General features: G+C 45.4%; 1 protein-coding gene across 14 annotated transcripts in view; it reads left to right on the top strand.

Annotated features, from left to right (window-relative positions):
- Nucleotides 1-12,227: 12,227 nt before the first annotated feature.
- Nucleotides 12,228-17,172, top strand: part of LOC139278904 (uncharacterized) — a 36,300-nt gene continuing 31,355 nt past the window's right edge. For 8 of the 14 annotated variants that reach the window (XR_011596378.1, XR_011596376.1, XR_011596375.1 and 5 more), the window contains exon 1: nucleotides 12,228-12,327. Coding sequence is in view for 4 of the 14 variants with exons in the window: in XM_070898159.1 (XP_070754260.1) it covers nucleotides 13,364-13,570 (207 nt within the window). In the remaining 10 variants the exon portion in view is untranslated. The other 6 variants (XM_070898159.1, XM_070898158.1, XM_070898162.1 and 3 more) reach the window with 4 other exon arrangements.

The following is a 17,172-nucleotide window of genomic DNA, read 5'->3' as shown; positions in this document are numbered from 1 at the left end:
TGTCCACACTGGAGCAAGCGTGGTGCAGCTCACCACGTGGTTGATGAGGACCAATTCAGTGATGGCCCGGATACACAACCCAAGGAAACATAGAAACATAGAAAATAGGTGCAGGAGTAGGTCATTCGGTCCTTCGAGCCGGCACTTCCATTCAATATGATCATGGCTGATCATGCAACTTCAGTACCCCATTCCTGCTTTCTCTCCATACCCCTTGATCCCCTTAGCCATAAGGGCCACATCTAACTCCCTCTTGAATATATCTAACGAACTGGCCTCAACAACTTTCTGTGGTAGAGAATTCCACAGGTTCACAATTCTCTGAGTGAAGAAGTTTCTCCTCATCTCGGTCCTAAATGGCTTACCCCTTATCCTTAGATTGTGACCCCTGGTTCTGGACTTCCCCAACATCAGGAACATTCTTCCTGCATCTAACCTGTCCAATCCCATCAGAATTTTATATGTTTCTATGAGATCCCCTCTAATTCATCTACATTCCAGTGAATATAAGCCTAGTCAATCCAGTCTTTCTTCATATGTCAGTCCTGCCATCCCGGGAATCAGTTTGGTGAACCTTCGCTGCACTCCCTCAATAGCAAGAATGTCCTTCCTCAGATTCGGAGACCACAACTGTACACAATATTCAAGGTGTGGCCTCACCAAGGCCTTGTACAACTGCAATAGGACCTCCCTGCATAGTAGAGGAGGAAGTGAATGGACTGTATTCATTCCTGAGCAAGAGCCAGCCGATAGTCATTAATGTGAAGCTGAATGCCGTGCCTGTATCAATGGAGCTGGACACGGGTGCGAGTCAGTCGATAATGAGCCAAAGGATCTTCGTTTTGAACTAGAAATGGATCACAAGCCACTCATTTCATTGTTTGCGGAAAACAAAGGTATTAATACCAATGCATCATCCCGCATTCAAATGTGGGCGCTGACATTGTCTGCCTATGATTACATCATTCGTCATAGACCTGGTACTGAGAATTGTGCCGATGCACGGAGTCGTCTGCCCTTACCCGCAACTGAGATGGAGACGCCTTAAACCTGCAGATCTATTGTTAGCAATGGATGCTTTTGAGAGTGAAGGACCCCCTGTCACTGCTCAACAAGTTAGGATTTGGACCAGCCATGACCCTATTTTATCGGTTGTGAAACGGTGTGTACTCAATGGTGATTGGTCTGCCATGCCTGTGATGATGCATGAGGAGACCAAACCTTACAACCGTCGCAAAGATGAACTGTCCATTCAGTCAGACTGTTTACTGTGGGGTAATCGTGTAATCATGCCTAAGAAAGGTAGAGAAAAATTTGTACGTGAAGTTCATAGCACTCATCCTGGTATTGTCATGATGAAGTCCATTGCTAGGTCTCATGTATGGTGGCCTGAAATTGACTCTGATCTGGAATCATGCGTGCATCAGTGCTATACTTGCATGCAGCTAAGTAAAGTACCAGTGAATCTCCACTGAGTCTTTGGCCGTGGCCATCCAAACCATGGTCGAGGATCCACATTGATTTTGCAGGCCCGTTCCTAGGAAAGATGTTTTTTGTCGTAGTAGATGTGTATTCTAAGTAGATAGAGTGTGTTATTATGTCATCCAGCACATCTACAGCTACCATTGAGAGCCTTTGTATCATGTTTGCTACTCATGGTTTGCCTGTCATTGTTGTAAGTGACAACGGATCTTGCTTCACAAGTTTTGAGTTCCAGGAGTTCATGAAACTCAATGGCATCAGATATGCGAGATCAGCTCCATTCAAGCCCGCTTCTAATGGTCAAGCAGTGCGTGCCATTCAAACGATCAAGCAAAGTATGAAGCGTGTAACTCAGGGCTCACTGCAGAGACGGTTGTCATGTATATTGCTCAGTTACAGGTCAAGACCTCATACGCTTACTGGGGTTCCTCCTGCTGAACTAAAGATGAAGAGAAATCTCAAGACCAGGCTTTCTCTTGTTCATCGTGATTTACATGATCGTGTTGAAAACAGACGTCAAAGTCAGCAATGGTGCCATGATCGTGTTGCCGTGTCACGTGACATCTTGGTCAACGATCCGGTTTATGTACTGAACTATGGTCAAGGTCCAAAGTAGATCACCGGCACTGTTATAGCCAAGGAGGATAACAGAGTGTTTATTGTTGTGCTCAAGAATGGGCAAACATACAGGAAACACCTTGACCAGGTTAAACTGCAGCACACGGATGAACTGGAACCGAGTGAGGAAGATGCAGTCAGTGACCAACCAACTATTGTTCACTCATCAGAGGACTCTGCTGACATTACTGACTCTGAACCTTCAGTCTCTGATCTGGTCATGACCATTCCCATCAGATCGGCTACTCAGCCCTCAGTATCAATGAACTCAGAACGCTCGCCCAGAGCCAAAGTTGAACTGAGATGATCAACTCGTGAGAGGAAAGCCCCATACCGTCTTAATTTGTAAAAAGACTGTTAAGATTTTAAAAGGGGGATGTTGTTATGTATTAATGCTTGGGGGTCACCAGACACCAGAGGGCGCCGCGGTCGGATGTCATCGGGCTGTATTTGGCATGTGTGCTTGGTCACCTGGATATAAGCTGGGTGTCTTTGTCACGCTGGCACTCTTGGGCTGGAACAAAGATGGATCAGGTTGCACCTGAGTGAGTTTACAGTAACCAGACTCTTGAGTCATTACAGTTAAGATACAGGGTTCTGAGGTTTCATTCGCTGGAACCTGAGTCTGATGAGGTGCTCACAAACAGCCCGTCCAAAACGGGGATCTGCTGCCTGCCTCCTCCTTTCCTCCTCTGCTTCCTTCTCTTCCTTTTCCTCCTCCTCCTCTTGAGGTGGTCCCAGAACCCATGGTGGGTTTATGATGGCTAAGTTGTGGAGCATGCAGCACTGCTCCGGTGAGTACTAGAGGGCTCCTCCAGAGCCGTCAAGGCAGTGGAAACGTTGCTTTAGCACCCCCCTGATGGTCTGCTCGATGACGTTCCTTATGGCAGCATGGCTCTCATTATATGAATGCTGGCCATAAGTGGTGGGTTGCGGAGGGGAGTCATCAGCCAGGTGTAGAGTGGGCAGCCCCTGTCTCCGAGCAGCCACCCTTGGGATCAAATTGGTGGCTGGAAGATTACTGGCATGTCGGACTGGTGCAGGGTGAGCTGGCTTCCAGACTGCTGCCAGGATAGCGGGCATTCACCATCATGATGCACTTGGCGTGCTCGCACAACAACATTAAGTAAGTGGTAGTCTTTGCATTTAAGGAAGATCTCAGTATTGATATGCGGTGCCCGCAAAGCCATGTCTATGTAGTCGATGGCGCCCTGGGGAATCCCGATATCCTGGCAAAAGCCACATGCACGCTCGTTCTGCTTCCTTCTGTTGCAGACCTAAAAATTCAGGGGCTTAACACCACCTGTTACCAGCAAAACGTTGGTGCTGGGTCCCACGGTTTACTCCATTTTGCTCCTCTCTGTAGCACTTCTGGTAAGTATTAGCTCCCTGCAAACAAAATGGCAGATTGATGACGTCAGTCAGTGTGCAACACTGACTTAATGTCACCATGGCCAACTTCAATCCTAGCGCTCAGCCAGGGAAACCCAGTGTGTTAAGAGACTAACAGATGTGCTGTCAACAGACAGTTCAGAGAAGGTTCACTAGGTTGATTCCAGAGATGAGGGGGTTGACTTATGAGGAAAGGTTGAGTAGGTTGGGCCTCTACTCATTGGAATTCAAAAGAATGAGAGGTGATCTTATCAAAACATATAAGATTATGAAGGGCCTGAACAAGGTTGATGCACTGAGGATGTTTCCACTGATGGGGGAGACTAGAACTCGAGGGCATGGTCTTAGAATAAGGGGCCGCCCATTTAAAACAGAAATGAGGAGGAATTTCTTCTCTCAGAGGGTTGTAAATCTGTGGAATTCGCTGCCTTAGAGAGCTGTGGAAGCTGGGACTTTGAATAAATGTAAGACAGAAATAGACAGTTTCTTAACTGATATGGGAATAAAGGGTTATGGGGAGCAGGCAGGGAAGTGGACCTGAGTCCATGATCGGATCAGCCATGAGCGTATTAAATGGCGGAACAGGCTCGAGGGGCCGTATGACCTACTCCTGCGCCTATTTTTTATGTTCTTATTTAAAGGGACACACACATTTTTCAGGCACGTTTGCATTTAAGCTTTCTGACTGGATTGTTTTTATTTTATTGAAGTAGTGGCTTGCTGCAATAGATGTTAATTGTGCAGGGAGTGCTTCAAAACCTCGGGTGGTAAAATCAGGACGCTGAGAAAACAGAAAATGCTGCCAATACTCAACAGGTCAGGCAACATCTGTGAAGAGAGAAACAGAGTTCATGTTTTAGGTCAATTATTTTCCTCTTCACCAGTGCTCATGGTATACTGGAGCTGTGCATGGGCAGTATCCAGTTGGGCCACGCTTTTGTCGGCTACATGCAGAGTTCCGGGGATCTGTTGGTGATCGGTGGGATGATCGAGGATTGAAAAGGGAGAGAGAGAGACTGGGGGGAGAGAGAGAGAGAGAGAGACTGGGGGCAGACAGAGAGAGAGAGACAGACTGGAGAGATAGATAGAGACTGGTGAGAAAGAGACTGGAGAGAGTGAGAGAGAGACTGGAGAGAGAGAAACTGGGGAGAGAGAGAGAGAGACTGGGGAAAGAGAGAGTAAGAGAATGGAGAGAGAGACTGGGGGGAGAGCCTGGAAAGAGAGAGAGACTGGAGAGAGAGAGACGGATAGAGAGGGGAGGGAGAGAGGGGACGGAAGAGATAGGGAGAGAGGGGAACTGAGAGAGAGGGAGCGAGGGACAGAGAGAGGGGTGCGGGTCCAGACGTGTGACGTCCGTTCCCGGGGACTGAGCGGCGGCTGCACTTTGGAACAACAAGTGGAGGTGCAGCACATGTACATTGGCTGTTGGAAGGAGGCTAAAGCAAACAAGCTTTAGGCCCCCGGTGAAACAAAAATGAGAATTTGTTTTAAATTCAGAAATCCGGAAAAAAATATGGGAAAGTGATGTTGAATGTCCTGCATTAAGTTCCAGTTGGGTTTTGACAGGTGCTGTCCCCTTTTTGAAAGAGTCTATCAGGGTTATTTAAATCATGTTATGAGAGAGAGGGGAACATGTTTGTGCCCCTGTTTGTACCTCAGAGTCTGTGAGATGGAGGGAACGGCAACAGAAAAAGAGGAAACAACTTCTCCAAAACTGATCTCAACTCATCGCCAAGACTGGGGATAGATAACCTCACTGCCTTCGTAGGAAGTTTAACCACTTTATTCACTTTCTTATTTGATCACCATTTGAAATAGTTTATTTTATTAATTTTTGTTTTATATTTAATGTCAGCGTTGAAAAGGGAAAGAGAAACTTGGAACTACTTCTGTCAAAGCTGCAACGACACTTGAAAGAAATTAAATATTTTCACAAAATTGAGGGTTAAAAACACTTTTGTCCTTCCCAAGTTTCAATTTTGATTTTGGAAGAAACAGAAACAAAAATCAATTTTCCCCTCATCTAAACCAGTTTCATGCAGGTCTTGAGGTCCAAATGCTTTTAAATGCTTAAAACATTTTAAAATGGAAATTTCTCAATTTCTCTTTTGAACGATCGACTGAAGTGGGGAACGTTACACAAACATGTTACTATACTGGTGAGGGAGGGGAGGATTTGTGTTGCTGAGGAGGGGGAGGGCGGGGAGAGTTTGTAGGAGTTGCATATTATTTTTTGTTGACTTTAAAAAATATATCTTAAAGACATTTGGGCAAAGAACCAAAAAGGGAGAAAAACACAAACCATTTTATTTTATCTGTCGTTCTATATTCGTAACATGTCCCAGGAGTAATGTAAATATAGATTTCCGCTTAAATGTTTAGTGGAGTGTTAATAGAAACGTGAGTTATGTAATGATGTATAAAAATTGCAGGAAGCTATTTTAGAAGAAACTACGGTTTGTTTATTGAGAAAGACTTTCGATTAAACTGATAATGTACAATTTTGATTTGGTATAAATGTTTGAAATAGGTGATAAAAAATTGAATATACAATGACGTTTGTTTCCCACTATTTCATTGGGAAGTACCTAAAATAATTCAACACTTTTCGTGATAAGAGCAGGGATTAATATTGTGGAGAATGTTTGAGAAAAAAACATTAGAAGCAAAACTCATAAATTAACATCGTTACGTCAACATATTAGTAAACATTTCCAAGTCAGTCTGATTGGTTCTACTGTCCAGGTAGAAAGATGAATGTTTATTTCTGCCAAATCATAGCTTTTCCTGCTTTTTGTTTTTAATTCGGTGATGCAAATTGTGTACGTGTTGTTCTGTACTTGTGACTAAGTGCTGCATTTCTGACATGTTACATGGGGGTGTGCTGGTTCAAGAAGACAACGTTTATTAATGGAAGTGATTAACGTTGGAAATACGGATACCGGTTTTTGTTCAAAACTTTTTAATACTGTGATCTAAAGAACTACAGCACTTTATATTTGTTGGTTGTCTGGTTGTGATTAATATTCTAATTCTTTATGAGGACGTACAGCACGTCAACGCCATAGGGAAGTGCTGCCCCTACTGCTTGTGCAGCCATTGCTATAGTGACATGAGGGATGGGCTAATACATTAAAAACTTTAAAATGAATACAAATTGCACGAATAGATACCGCTCTTTCAGCTCACCTTGGGCTTTTGGATTGTTTGTCGGTGCCTAACCATGTAACTGAAGTTTCTGAGGTGTTAATGCATTGTTATGCAGTTTTTTTACATCAATCATTTCTGACAAGTAATTTTTGTATTAAATAGAGTTTGTACATGACGAACTAAAAGCTTTTAATTAATGCTACTGTAAACAAACTTGTAGAATGGGCATGTAAATGACAAATGAATTTCAATATAGATAAATGTGAGGTGCTGTATTTTGGTCGGAGGAATAAGGAGGCCACATACTCCTTGGGAAATAAGAGTTTAAATGGGGTAGATGTGCAAAGGAATCTAGGGGTACAGATTCACAAATCACTAAAAGTAGCAACACAGGTTAAAAAAGCCATAAACGTGCAAATAAAGCAGTGGGGCTCATTTCTAGAGGAATAGAATTCAAAAGCAGAAAAGTTATGTTAAACTTAGATAAAATCTTGTTTGATTGGCTCGTGATTTAAGACAGTGGGGTGGCAATATGGCATTATTGTATGTATGCTTTTAAGTGGTTGTTGTTGCTGTTGTTATTGCAAAATTTATTGTTGTACGAGTGGTTGTTGCTATTTTTAAAATTTCTTCACGGATGAAAAGGTCGCGCTCTTAGAAGATCGTGGCCTGCTCAGTACAAAAAAAATTAGAGTGAACATTGACCATAACCCCAATTCCCCTTTCAACATTAGTCCCACACCTTACCGTCCCTCGGTTACCGACCATCACAGTGTCCTCTTGGCCAAGATACTGAAATAAAAGCCACCACAAAAAAAACTTTCCAATCCAACTTTATACATCTATCCTTCCAATATGATATCAAGAAATCAACTCATCACCCTTATGCATTCCCTTAGTGACTGTTTTGTGTGTGCCTTTGTCCATCCTATTGATGGCATGCAGTTCTACATCATTGGCTGCAGCATGGCTGGTGGAAGACTGCTGACTTTCAGTGGGGGACACTGCAAATGGCCTTTGCTGGTTGATCTTGCAGACGGCTGGCTGGGAGTGTCAAATCAATCTTCTGTTCTTGTTTGTCCTCACTCTCCTCTCCCTCTTCTGGCTCCTCAAGTTGTGAGGACAATGCAAAGAATCTGCAAAGGGATATAGACAGGCTAAGTGAGTGGGCAAAAATTTGGCAGATGGAGTATAATGTGGGAAAATGTGAGGTTATTCATTGGTATGAAAAATAAAAAAGCAAATTATTATTTAAATGGGGAGAGATTACAAAATGCTGCTCTTCAGAGGGATCTGACGGTCCTTGTACATGAAACACAAAAAGTTAGCATGCAGCTACTGCAAGTAATTAGGAAGGCAAATGGAATGTTGGCCTTTATTGCAAAGGGCATAAAAGTAGGGAAGTCCTGCTACAACTGCACAGGGTATTGGTGAGACCACACCTGGAGTACTGCGTACAGTTTTGGTCTCCTTATTTAAGGAGGGATATACTTGCATTGGAGGCAGTTCAGAGAAGGTTCACTAGGTTGATAGAAACATAGAAAATAAATGCAGAAGTAGGCCATTTGGCCCTTCAAACCTGCACCACAATTCAATATGATCATAGCTGATAGAAACATAGAAAATAGGTGCAGGAGTAGGCCATTTGGCCCTTCGAGCCTGTACCGCCATTCAATGAGTTCATGGCTGAACATGCAACTTCAGTACCCCATTCTTGCTTTCTCGCCATACCCCTTGATCCCCCTAGTAGTAAGAGCTACATCTAACTCCTTTTTGAATAATTGGCCTCAACAACTTTCTGTGGTAGAGAATTCCACAGGTTCACTACTCTCTGGGTGAAGAAGTTTCTCCTCATCTCGGTCCTAAATGGCTTACCCCTTATCCTTAGACTGTGACCCCTGGTTCTGGACTTCCCCAACATTGGGAACATTCTTCCTGCATCTAACCTGTCTAACCCCGTCAGAATTTTAAACATTTCTATGAGATCCCCTCTCATTCTTCTGAACTCCAGTGAATAGAAGCCCAGTTGATCCAGTCTTTCATGATATATCAGTCCCACCATCCTGGGAATCAGTCTGGTGAACCTTCGCTGCATTCCCTCAATAGCAAGAATGTTCTTCCTCAAGTTAGGAGACCAAAACTGTACACAATACTCCAGGTGTGGCCTCATCAAGGTCCTGTACAACTGTAGTAACACCTCACTGCCCCTGTACTCAAATCCCCTTGCTATGAAGGCCAACATGCCATTTGCTTTCTTAACCGCCTACTGTATCTGCATGCCAACCTTCAATGACTGATGTACCATGACACCCAGGTCTCGTTGCACCTCCCCTTTTCATAATCTGTCACCATTCAGATAATAGTCTGTCTCTCTGTTTTTACCACCAAAGTGGATAACCTCACATTTATCCACATTATACTTCATATCCAAGTCACTCTGAAGCCTCATAGTATCCTCCTCTCAGACCACACTGCCACCCAACTTAGTGTCATCCGCAAATTTGGAGATACTACATTTAATTCCCTCGTCTAAATCATTAATGTACAGTGTCTTCTATTTACTGAGTTTTAGAGGTTTCAAGAGGATGTAGCTGCGATTTCAATTGGTTGTATTTCCAGGCTGAATCCCACAATGGTCCACTGCTACAATCAAGATCCACTTGGCAAGATGTTTGCCGATTGTATTCTTCAAATACGATAGCTTTCCAGCCGGCCGAGCTGTTGCTGTCTCCTTTATCCTTGAAGTAGGGCACAGTGCGGACCATCCAGTCGTAGATCTGCGACAGCATCAGCCGCTTGTCCGGCGAGCTCTCGATGATCATGCAACTTCAGTACCCCATTCCTGCTTTCGCGCCATACCTCTTGATCCCTTTAGCCGTAAGGGCCACATCTAACTCCCTTTTGAATATATCTAACGAACTGGCCTCAATAACTTTCTGTGGTAGAGAATTCCACAGGTTCACAATTCTCTGAGTGAAGAAGTTTCTCCTCGACTTGGTCCTAAATGGCTTACTCCTTACTCTTAGACTGTGACCCCTGGTTCTGGACTTCCCCAACATCGGGAACATTCTTGCAGCATCTAACCTGTCCAATCCCGTCAGAATTTTATATGTTTCTATGAGATCCCCTCTCATTCTTCTAAATTCCAATGAATATAAGCCTAGTCGATCCAGTCTTTCTTCGTATGTCGATCCAGTCTTTCTTCGTATGTCAGTCCTGCCATCCCGGGAATCAGTCTGGTGAACCTTCGCTGCACTCCCTCAATAGCAAGAATGTCCTTCCTCAGATTAGGAGACCAAAATTGTACACAATATTCAAGGTTTGGCCTCACCAAGGCCCTGTACAACTGCAGTAAGACCTCCCTGCTCCTATACTCAAATCCTCTCGCTATGAAGGCCAACATGCCATTTGCCTTCTTCACTGCCTGCTGTACCTGCATGCCAACTTTCAATGACTGATGTAGCATGACACCCAGGTCTCGTTGCACCTCCCCTTTTCCCAATCTGTCACCACTCAGTTAATATTCTGCCTTCCTGTTTTTGCCACCAAAGTGGATAACCTCACATTTATCTACATTATATTGCATCTGCCATGCATTTGCCCACTCACCTAACCTGTCCAAGTCACCCTGCAGCCTCTTAGCATCCTCCTCACAGCTCACACTGCCACCCAGCTTAGTGTCATCTGCAAACTTGGAGATATACATTCAATTCCTTTGTCTAAATCATTAATGTATATTGTAAATAGCTGGGGTCCCAGCACTGAACCTTGCGGTACCCCACTAGTCACTGCCTGCCATTCTGAAAAGGACCCGTTTATTCCTACTCTTTGCTTCCTGTCTACTAACCAGTTCTCTATCCACGTCAATACATTACCCCCAATACTGTGTGCTTTAATTTTGCACACTAATCTCTTGTGTAGGACCTTGTCAAAAGCCTTTTGAAAGTCCAAATACATCACATCCACTGGTTCTCCCTTGTCCACTCTACTAGTTACATCCTCAAAAAAATTCTAGAAGATTTGTCAAGCATGATTTCCCTTTCATAAATCCATGCTGACTTGGACCGATCCTGTCACTGCTTTCCAAATGCGTTGCTATTACATCTTTAATAATTGATTCCAACATATTCCCCACTACCGATGTCAGGCTAGCCGGTCTATAATTCCCTGTTTTCTCTCTTCCCTCCTTTTTTAAAAAGTGGTGTTACATTAGCTACCCTCCAATCCATAAGAACGGATCTAGAGTCTATAGAATGTTGGAAAATGACCACCAATGCATCCACTATTTCTAGGATCACTTCCTTAAATACCTCTTCTTTAAGGCTTCCTGAGATGAAAGGGTTGTCATATGAAGAAAGGTTGAGCAGATTGGGCTTATACTCATTGGAGTTTAGAAGACTGAGAGGTGACCTTATTGAAACGTATAAGATTCTGAGGGGGCTTGACAGGGTGATGCAGAGAGGATGTTTACCCTTGTGGGGTAATCTAGAACTAGGGGGCATAGTTTCAGAATAAGGGGTCGCCCATTTTAAACGGAAATGAGGAAGAATTTCTTCTCTCAGAGGGTTGTGAATCTTTGAAATTCTCTAACCCAGAGAGCTGTGGAGACTGCGTCATTGAATATATTTAAGTTGGAGATAGACAGATTTTTGAATGATAAAGGAGTCGAGGGTTATGGGGAGCGGGCAGGGAAGTGGAGTTGAGGTCAAGATCAGATCAGCTATGATCTTATTGAATGGCGGAGCAGGCTCGAGGGGCTAAATGGCCTAGTCCTGCTCCTATTTCTTATGTTCCTTATTGGCAAGTTACATTTCCTGGATGTGTGAAATGAAGAAGGCACAAGGGTATAGTTGTGGCGAGGAGAGGGTGGGAAAGCAAGGGGTGCATGCCAGAAGGAGGATAACGTATGAGGATACCAGCATCTTGTATCCTTTCTGCCCCGCTGCTAGGCCAAGGACTCAGCCTTGCCCCTGCCAAGAATGGCCTACACCGCCTTCTCCAAGGTGGTGAGGTGAGGCTAGGAGTGGGAGATGTGCCTCGTGATTGGTGCAGATTGTTGGTAGGTAAGGGATTGGTGGGAGTCGTGCATTGAGCAGTGTGTGAGGCTAGTGATGCAGTTGATAGGAGACAGTTTAAGAAGTTACATTCACTGATCTTGACCAGTGGTCTGAAGTCATGAAGCTTCTTTTGGAATTGGGGCCAGGTGGTGGGGTGACACTGCTGGCAGTGACGGTCTCGGTGATGTAGTCCCACATCCTTCTTTCTGGAGGGCATCCTGGCCCTTGTGGGTAGAAGGTCGTTCTTGCAGTGTTGACCCCCTGCACAAAGGTGGAGTGCTGCAGACCCTGGCTTTCTCAAGCACTTGTGATAATGCTGAAGAACTTTTCCCATTTTTAGAGGTTCGGAAGGGAATTCAGCTTTAAGAGCTGAATACTCACATTTGGGACTTGGTTTTAATTTCTGTTTTGAAAGGCAGAAAGGGCTGAAAACTCAATTTTAATTTTAATTTTTATGAGTTCTGAGTGCATTGCCCCTTTAATTCATAGCCCATTTGACTGCCCACAATTCCTTGTGAGCTCCACAGCCTCGCTCCCAGAGGTGGTGTGAAGCTCGATCACCACTTCAGGACGGGAACTTCGTCTCGGAAGTCTCCACTAACGCCACCAGGATGGCATTGCACGGAAGGTTAGCGCTGCGCCACCAATCTCCGCCCCCCCCCCCCCCAGACAAATTTATTCTCCTTTGCGTTGCAGCCATTTTCAGCGGCCGGTTACTCTACCGACAACTTTCATGGTGAACACAAATTGCTAGGCCTTTTAAGTTCTTTCTTCTGGAGTACAGAGCCTCTGTGACCTCCCGGATGCAGCGATGGACAGCGGACTGGGAGACGTTATCTATGTCTGCGGCTCCAGACTGGAAGGATCTGATGGTGAAAAGTTGAGGGCCACGGTGACCTTGAGGGCCACTGGGAGAGCCGTTGTCAGCCTGCTTTGAGGCTGCAGGTCTGGTTCCAGGAGGTGACAGAGTTCTGTGACCACCTCGTTGGTGATGCTAAGCCTCCTAATACATTGTTCCTGGCTTAGGTACAGGGAAGGTGGATAAGTTCTCCTGCTGAGAGCCCTCCTGCCCCTCCTCCTCCTCTCTCTGTGAGCTGCTTATCCTCTTGCTCCATCTCCTGGTCATACTCGAACATGAGGGCGACTGCAAGTAGAGCCCCCATGACTGGGAGCAAGTGGTGTGACTAGAGCCCTTGAAATTAAAAGCAAGGCCTCCTCCAGTTGCAGCAACACTCGCGTCACCTCAGCAACTTTGAATAGCTCCAAACAGTTCCACAAACTTACACAGAGCCAGTGGAACTGAAAAAGCAAGTCAGCTGCAAGTTGTTGATGATCCCTTTAAATAATGCTGCTGAAGTTTCCTTCCTGCTGCTGAACATATGGTCAGCTGGTCGTGATTAGGCAAAGGTGTTAAATGGAGCAGCAACGTCGAAAATGGCACATCAAATTAGCGTTGCAGACTCATTGGCGTCACAATCTGTCTCATTTAAATATCTGCTGCGAGCGCAGGCAACGGCAGGACTTCCAACTGCCCCGAGAGCGTTCTAATTTTTAGAGAAAAAAACAGGTCCCATCCTTAATAAAAACGGAAAAGGCTGGAAATCTCAGCGGGTCTGTGGAGAGAAACATTTTTATACTATTTGGCTACCTTGAGCTGCAACAGTATGCGTAGGTGCACGTGTGCTGACATCATGGGCCCGAAATTCACCGTCCCCGAAGGGACGGCTCCCGCGGAGTTTGGGCAGTCGACCGAAAAAATCAATCGGCCGCCGCAGTCGGGTACTTTTCCCTCCCCGAACCATATTCAGCTCGGCGAGGATTTCAGTGGTGTTCACTTCTGCCTGAAACGGCGCGGTGAAGCCGCTGTAAAGGTATGTTTCCAGCGGTGAGCTCTGCAGCGTGCGGGCTGCTGGAAAGGGACTACCACAGTGAAATTCACCGAGGAAAAGGTAAGACGTTTCCTGGCAGTGCCCTCGCGAGGTTTTCGATGCGGTGCTCGAACGCGACACCGCTGGGGCCCTTTGGTAGGTAAATAGTTTTATTACTTATTATTTTTAATTCATTTTCCAGCATCCACAGTGTTTATCTTTTGATATAATTTTATTAGTTATTAGTGTGTTTATTTCATTTTCCATAGTCCACAGTATTTAGGTTTTGATATCATTTTATTAATTGTTTTGGCTCCATTAAACCTGCTGAGTGCTGCTCAGAGGTTTGCATATACCCCTGTACTTTTGTACAACTTTCAGGTCTGACTCTTTAGTGGGGTCCTGTGGGCTGTAGAGTCCTGCTTGGCAGGGTTCACCCTGAGGATGGGAGAAGTGTTGGGAGGGCGACACCTGGTACACCTGCTCAGAAGCAGGGCGGCGCACAGGAGAAGGCATCGCCGTCAGCACGGTGCAGACAGGCATTGGGCAAGGGAGGCAGCAGTCATGATTCGTTCATTCTGTGCCAGACCAGTGTGCCCGTCATTTTCACTGGCCAGAATCAGGATTGCAGTTGGCTGCTTGGGGACAAGGGATGTCCCCTGTCCATTTGGCTGCTCACTCCTCTGCGGAACCCCAGGACAGCGCCAGAGCGTGCATACAATGACGCTTATTGTGCCACCAGGTGCTTCATCGAGCAGTGCATAGGAATCCTTAAGCAGAGGTTTCAGTGCCTGGACTGCTCTGGTAGCACCTTGCAGTACTCTCCTCAATGGGCCTCCATCATCGTCGAGGTCTGCTGCATACTGCACAACCTGGTCATCAGGAGGGGACAGCCGCTGGAGGTCGAGCCAGCAGTACCACCTGAGGAGGAGGAGGAGGAGGAGAAGGAGGTGCAGGAGGAGGAGGATCCCTGTCGCCCGAGAGCTAGGAGGCATCGACCCATTGCCACCCTGGAAGAGCCGGGTGCAGACTGGCCAACACCCTCCTGGGAGGGTGCCAGACACCTCCCCTACAATCTCCCTCCATGCATTATGTACTGCCTGTCTGCCAGGTCTCCCCACGTCAGGAAACAGTATTCTTCTTCTGTCCTCCACACCGTCCATCAGTGTCTCCAGCTCCATATCAGTGAACCTGTTGGCTCTCCTTGCACCTCTTACACCAGCCATCCTTCCAACCTCCTTCCCCTTGCTGCAAACCCCAGTCTTTACAAAGGTCAGTGAGCAGCTGGCTCATTAGAAACCCTTACCCATGCTGAATTTCTCAGTGGTGATAACACTCAGATTAAGACAGCCACACCGCTGAGAAATTCACTTTGGAAGGGTTCATTAGCGCTGAAACCCATTTGTTCACTTTTAGAGCTGAATATGCCCAGCCACGAAAGTGTTTTGGTGCTATGGCCAAAAAAAGGTGGGGGGAGCACCAGCTTTCCAGCGGTATTGAATTTCGGGCCCCAAGTATTTAGAGTTTACCCCACTTCTAATTGTTCGGCCTCCAGCTCTGTTCTACAGGCTTTGTTTATTATACTTTAAATGTGTAGGCCAAGTGACCTTGAAGGCTTTCATAGTTCTGACTGCCTTAGCATTATCTCAATTATTTCATTATCGCAAATGCCCGCTTATCGCAGTGCCTGATTCTCATTGGCTCAGCTCGTTTTCTTCACCGAGAAATGAAAAGCTTTTCTCCAGACCTCCAAACAGTAGTAGTGATGTTGGGGAGGGCATCAAACAGGAAATTAGGGGTGCATGCAATAAAGGTGCAGCAGTTATAATGGGTGACTTTAATATGCACATAGATTGGGCGAGCCAAACTGGAAGCAATACGGTAGAGGAGGATTTCCTGGAGTGCATAAGGGATGGTTTTCTAGACCAATATGTTGAGGAACCAACTAGGGGGGAGGCCATCTTAGACTGGGTGTTGTGTAATGAGAGAGGATTAATTAGCAATCTCATTGTGTGAGGCCCCTTGGGGAAGAGTGACCATAATATGGTGGAATTCTACATTAGGATGGAGAATGAAACAGTTAATTCAGAACTTAAAGAAGGGTAACTTTGAAGGTATGAGGCGTGAATTGGCTGAGATAGATTGGCGAATGATACTTAAGGGGTTGACTGTGGATGGGCAATGGCAGACATTTAGAGACCGCATGGATGAACTACAACAATTGTACATTCCTGTCTGGCGTAAAAATAAAAAAGGGAAGGTGGCTCAACCGTGGCTATCGAGGGAAATCAGGGATAGTATTAAAGCCAAGGAAGTGGCATACAAATTGGCCAGAAATAGCAGCGAACCCGGGGACTGGGAGAAATTTAGAACTCAGCAGAGGAGGACAAAGGGTTTGATTAGGGCAGGGAAAATAGAGTACGAGAAGAAGCTTGCAGGGAACATTAAGGCGGATTGCAAAAGTTTCTATAGGTATGTAAAGAGAAAAAGGTTAGTAAAGACAAACATAGGTCCCCTGCAGTCAGAATCAGGGGAAGTCATAACGGGGAACAAAGAAATGGCAGACCAATTGAACAAGTACTTTGGTTCAATATTCACTAAGGAGGACACAAACAACCTTCCGGATATAAAAGGGGTCAGAGGGTCTAGTAAGGAGGAGGAACTGAGGGAAATCTTTATTAGTCGGGAAATTGTGTTGGAGAAATTGATGTGATTGAAGGCCGATAAATTCCCAGGGCCTGATGGACTGCATCCCAGAGTACTTAAGGAGGTGGCCTTGGAAATAGCGGATGCATTGACAGTCATTTTCCAACATTCCATTGACTCTGGATCAGTTCCTATCAAGTGAAGGATAGCCAATGTAACCCCACTTTTTAAAAAAGGAGGGAGAGAGAAAACAGGGAATTATAGACCGGTCAGCCTGACCTCAGTAGTGGGTAAAATGATGGAATCAATTATTAAGGATGTCATAGCAGCGCATTTGGAAAATGATGACATGATAGGTCCAAGTCAGCATGGATTTGTGAAAGGGAAATCATGCTTGTCAAATCTTCTGGAATTTTTTGAGGATGTTTCCAGTAAAGTGGACAAAGGAGAACCAGTTGATGTGGCATATTTGGACTTTCAGAAGGCTTTCGACAAGGTCCCACACAAGAGATTAATGTGCAAAGTTAAAGCACATGGGATTGAGGGTAGTGTGCTGACATGGATTGAGAACTGGTTGTCAGACAGGAAGCAAAGAGTAGGAGTAAATGGATACTTTTCAGAATGGCAGGCAGTGACTAGTGGGGTACCGCAAGGTTCTGTGCTGGGGCCCCAGCTGTTTACATTGTACATTAATGATTTAAACGAGGGGATTAAATATAGTATCTCCAAATTTGCGGATGACACTAAGTTGGGTGGCAGTGTGAGCTGCGAGGAGGATGCTATGAGGCTGCAGAGTGACTTGGATAGGTTAGGTGAGTGGGCAAATGCATGGCAGATTAGGAAAAGGGGAGGTGCAACGAGACCTGGGTGTCATGGTACATCAGTCATTGAAGGTTGGCATGCAGGTACAGCAGGCAGTTAAGAAAGCAAATGGTATGTTGGCCTTCATAGCGAGGGGA

The sequence above is a fragment of the Pristiophorus japonicus genome, chromosome 13, assembly GCF_044704955.1.
Source record: "Pristiophorus japonicus isolate sPriJap1 chromosome 13, sPriJap1.hap1, whole genome shotgun sequence".
Classification (NCBI taxonomy): domain Eukaryota; kingdom Metazoa; phylum Chordata; class Chondrichthyes; family Pristiophoridae; genus Pristiophorus; species Pristiophorus japonicus.
Note: the sequence above shows the minus strand (reverse complement) of the source record. Positions and strands in the feature narration are given on the sequence as shown.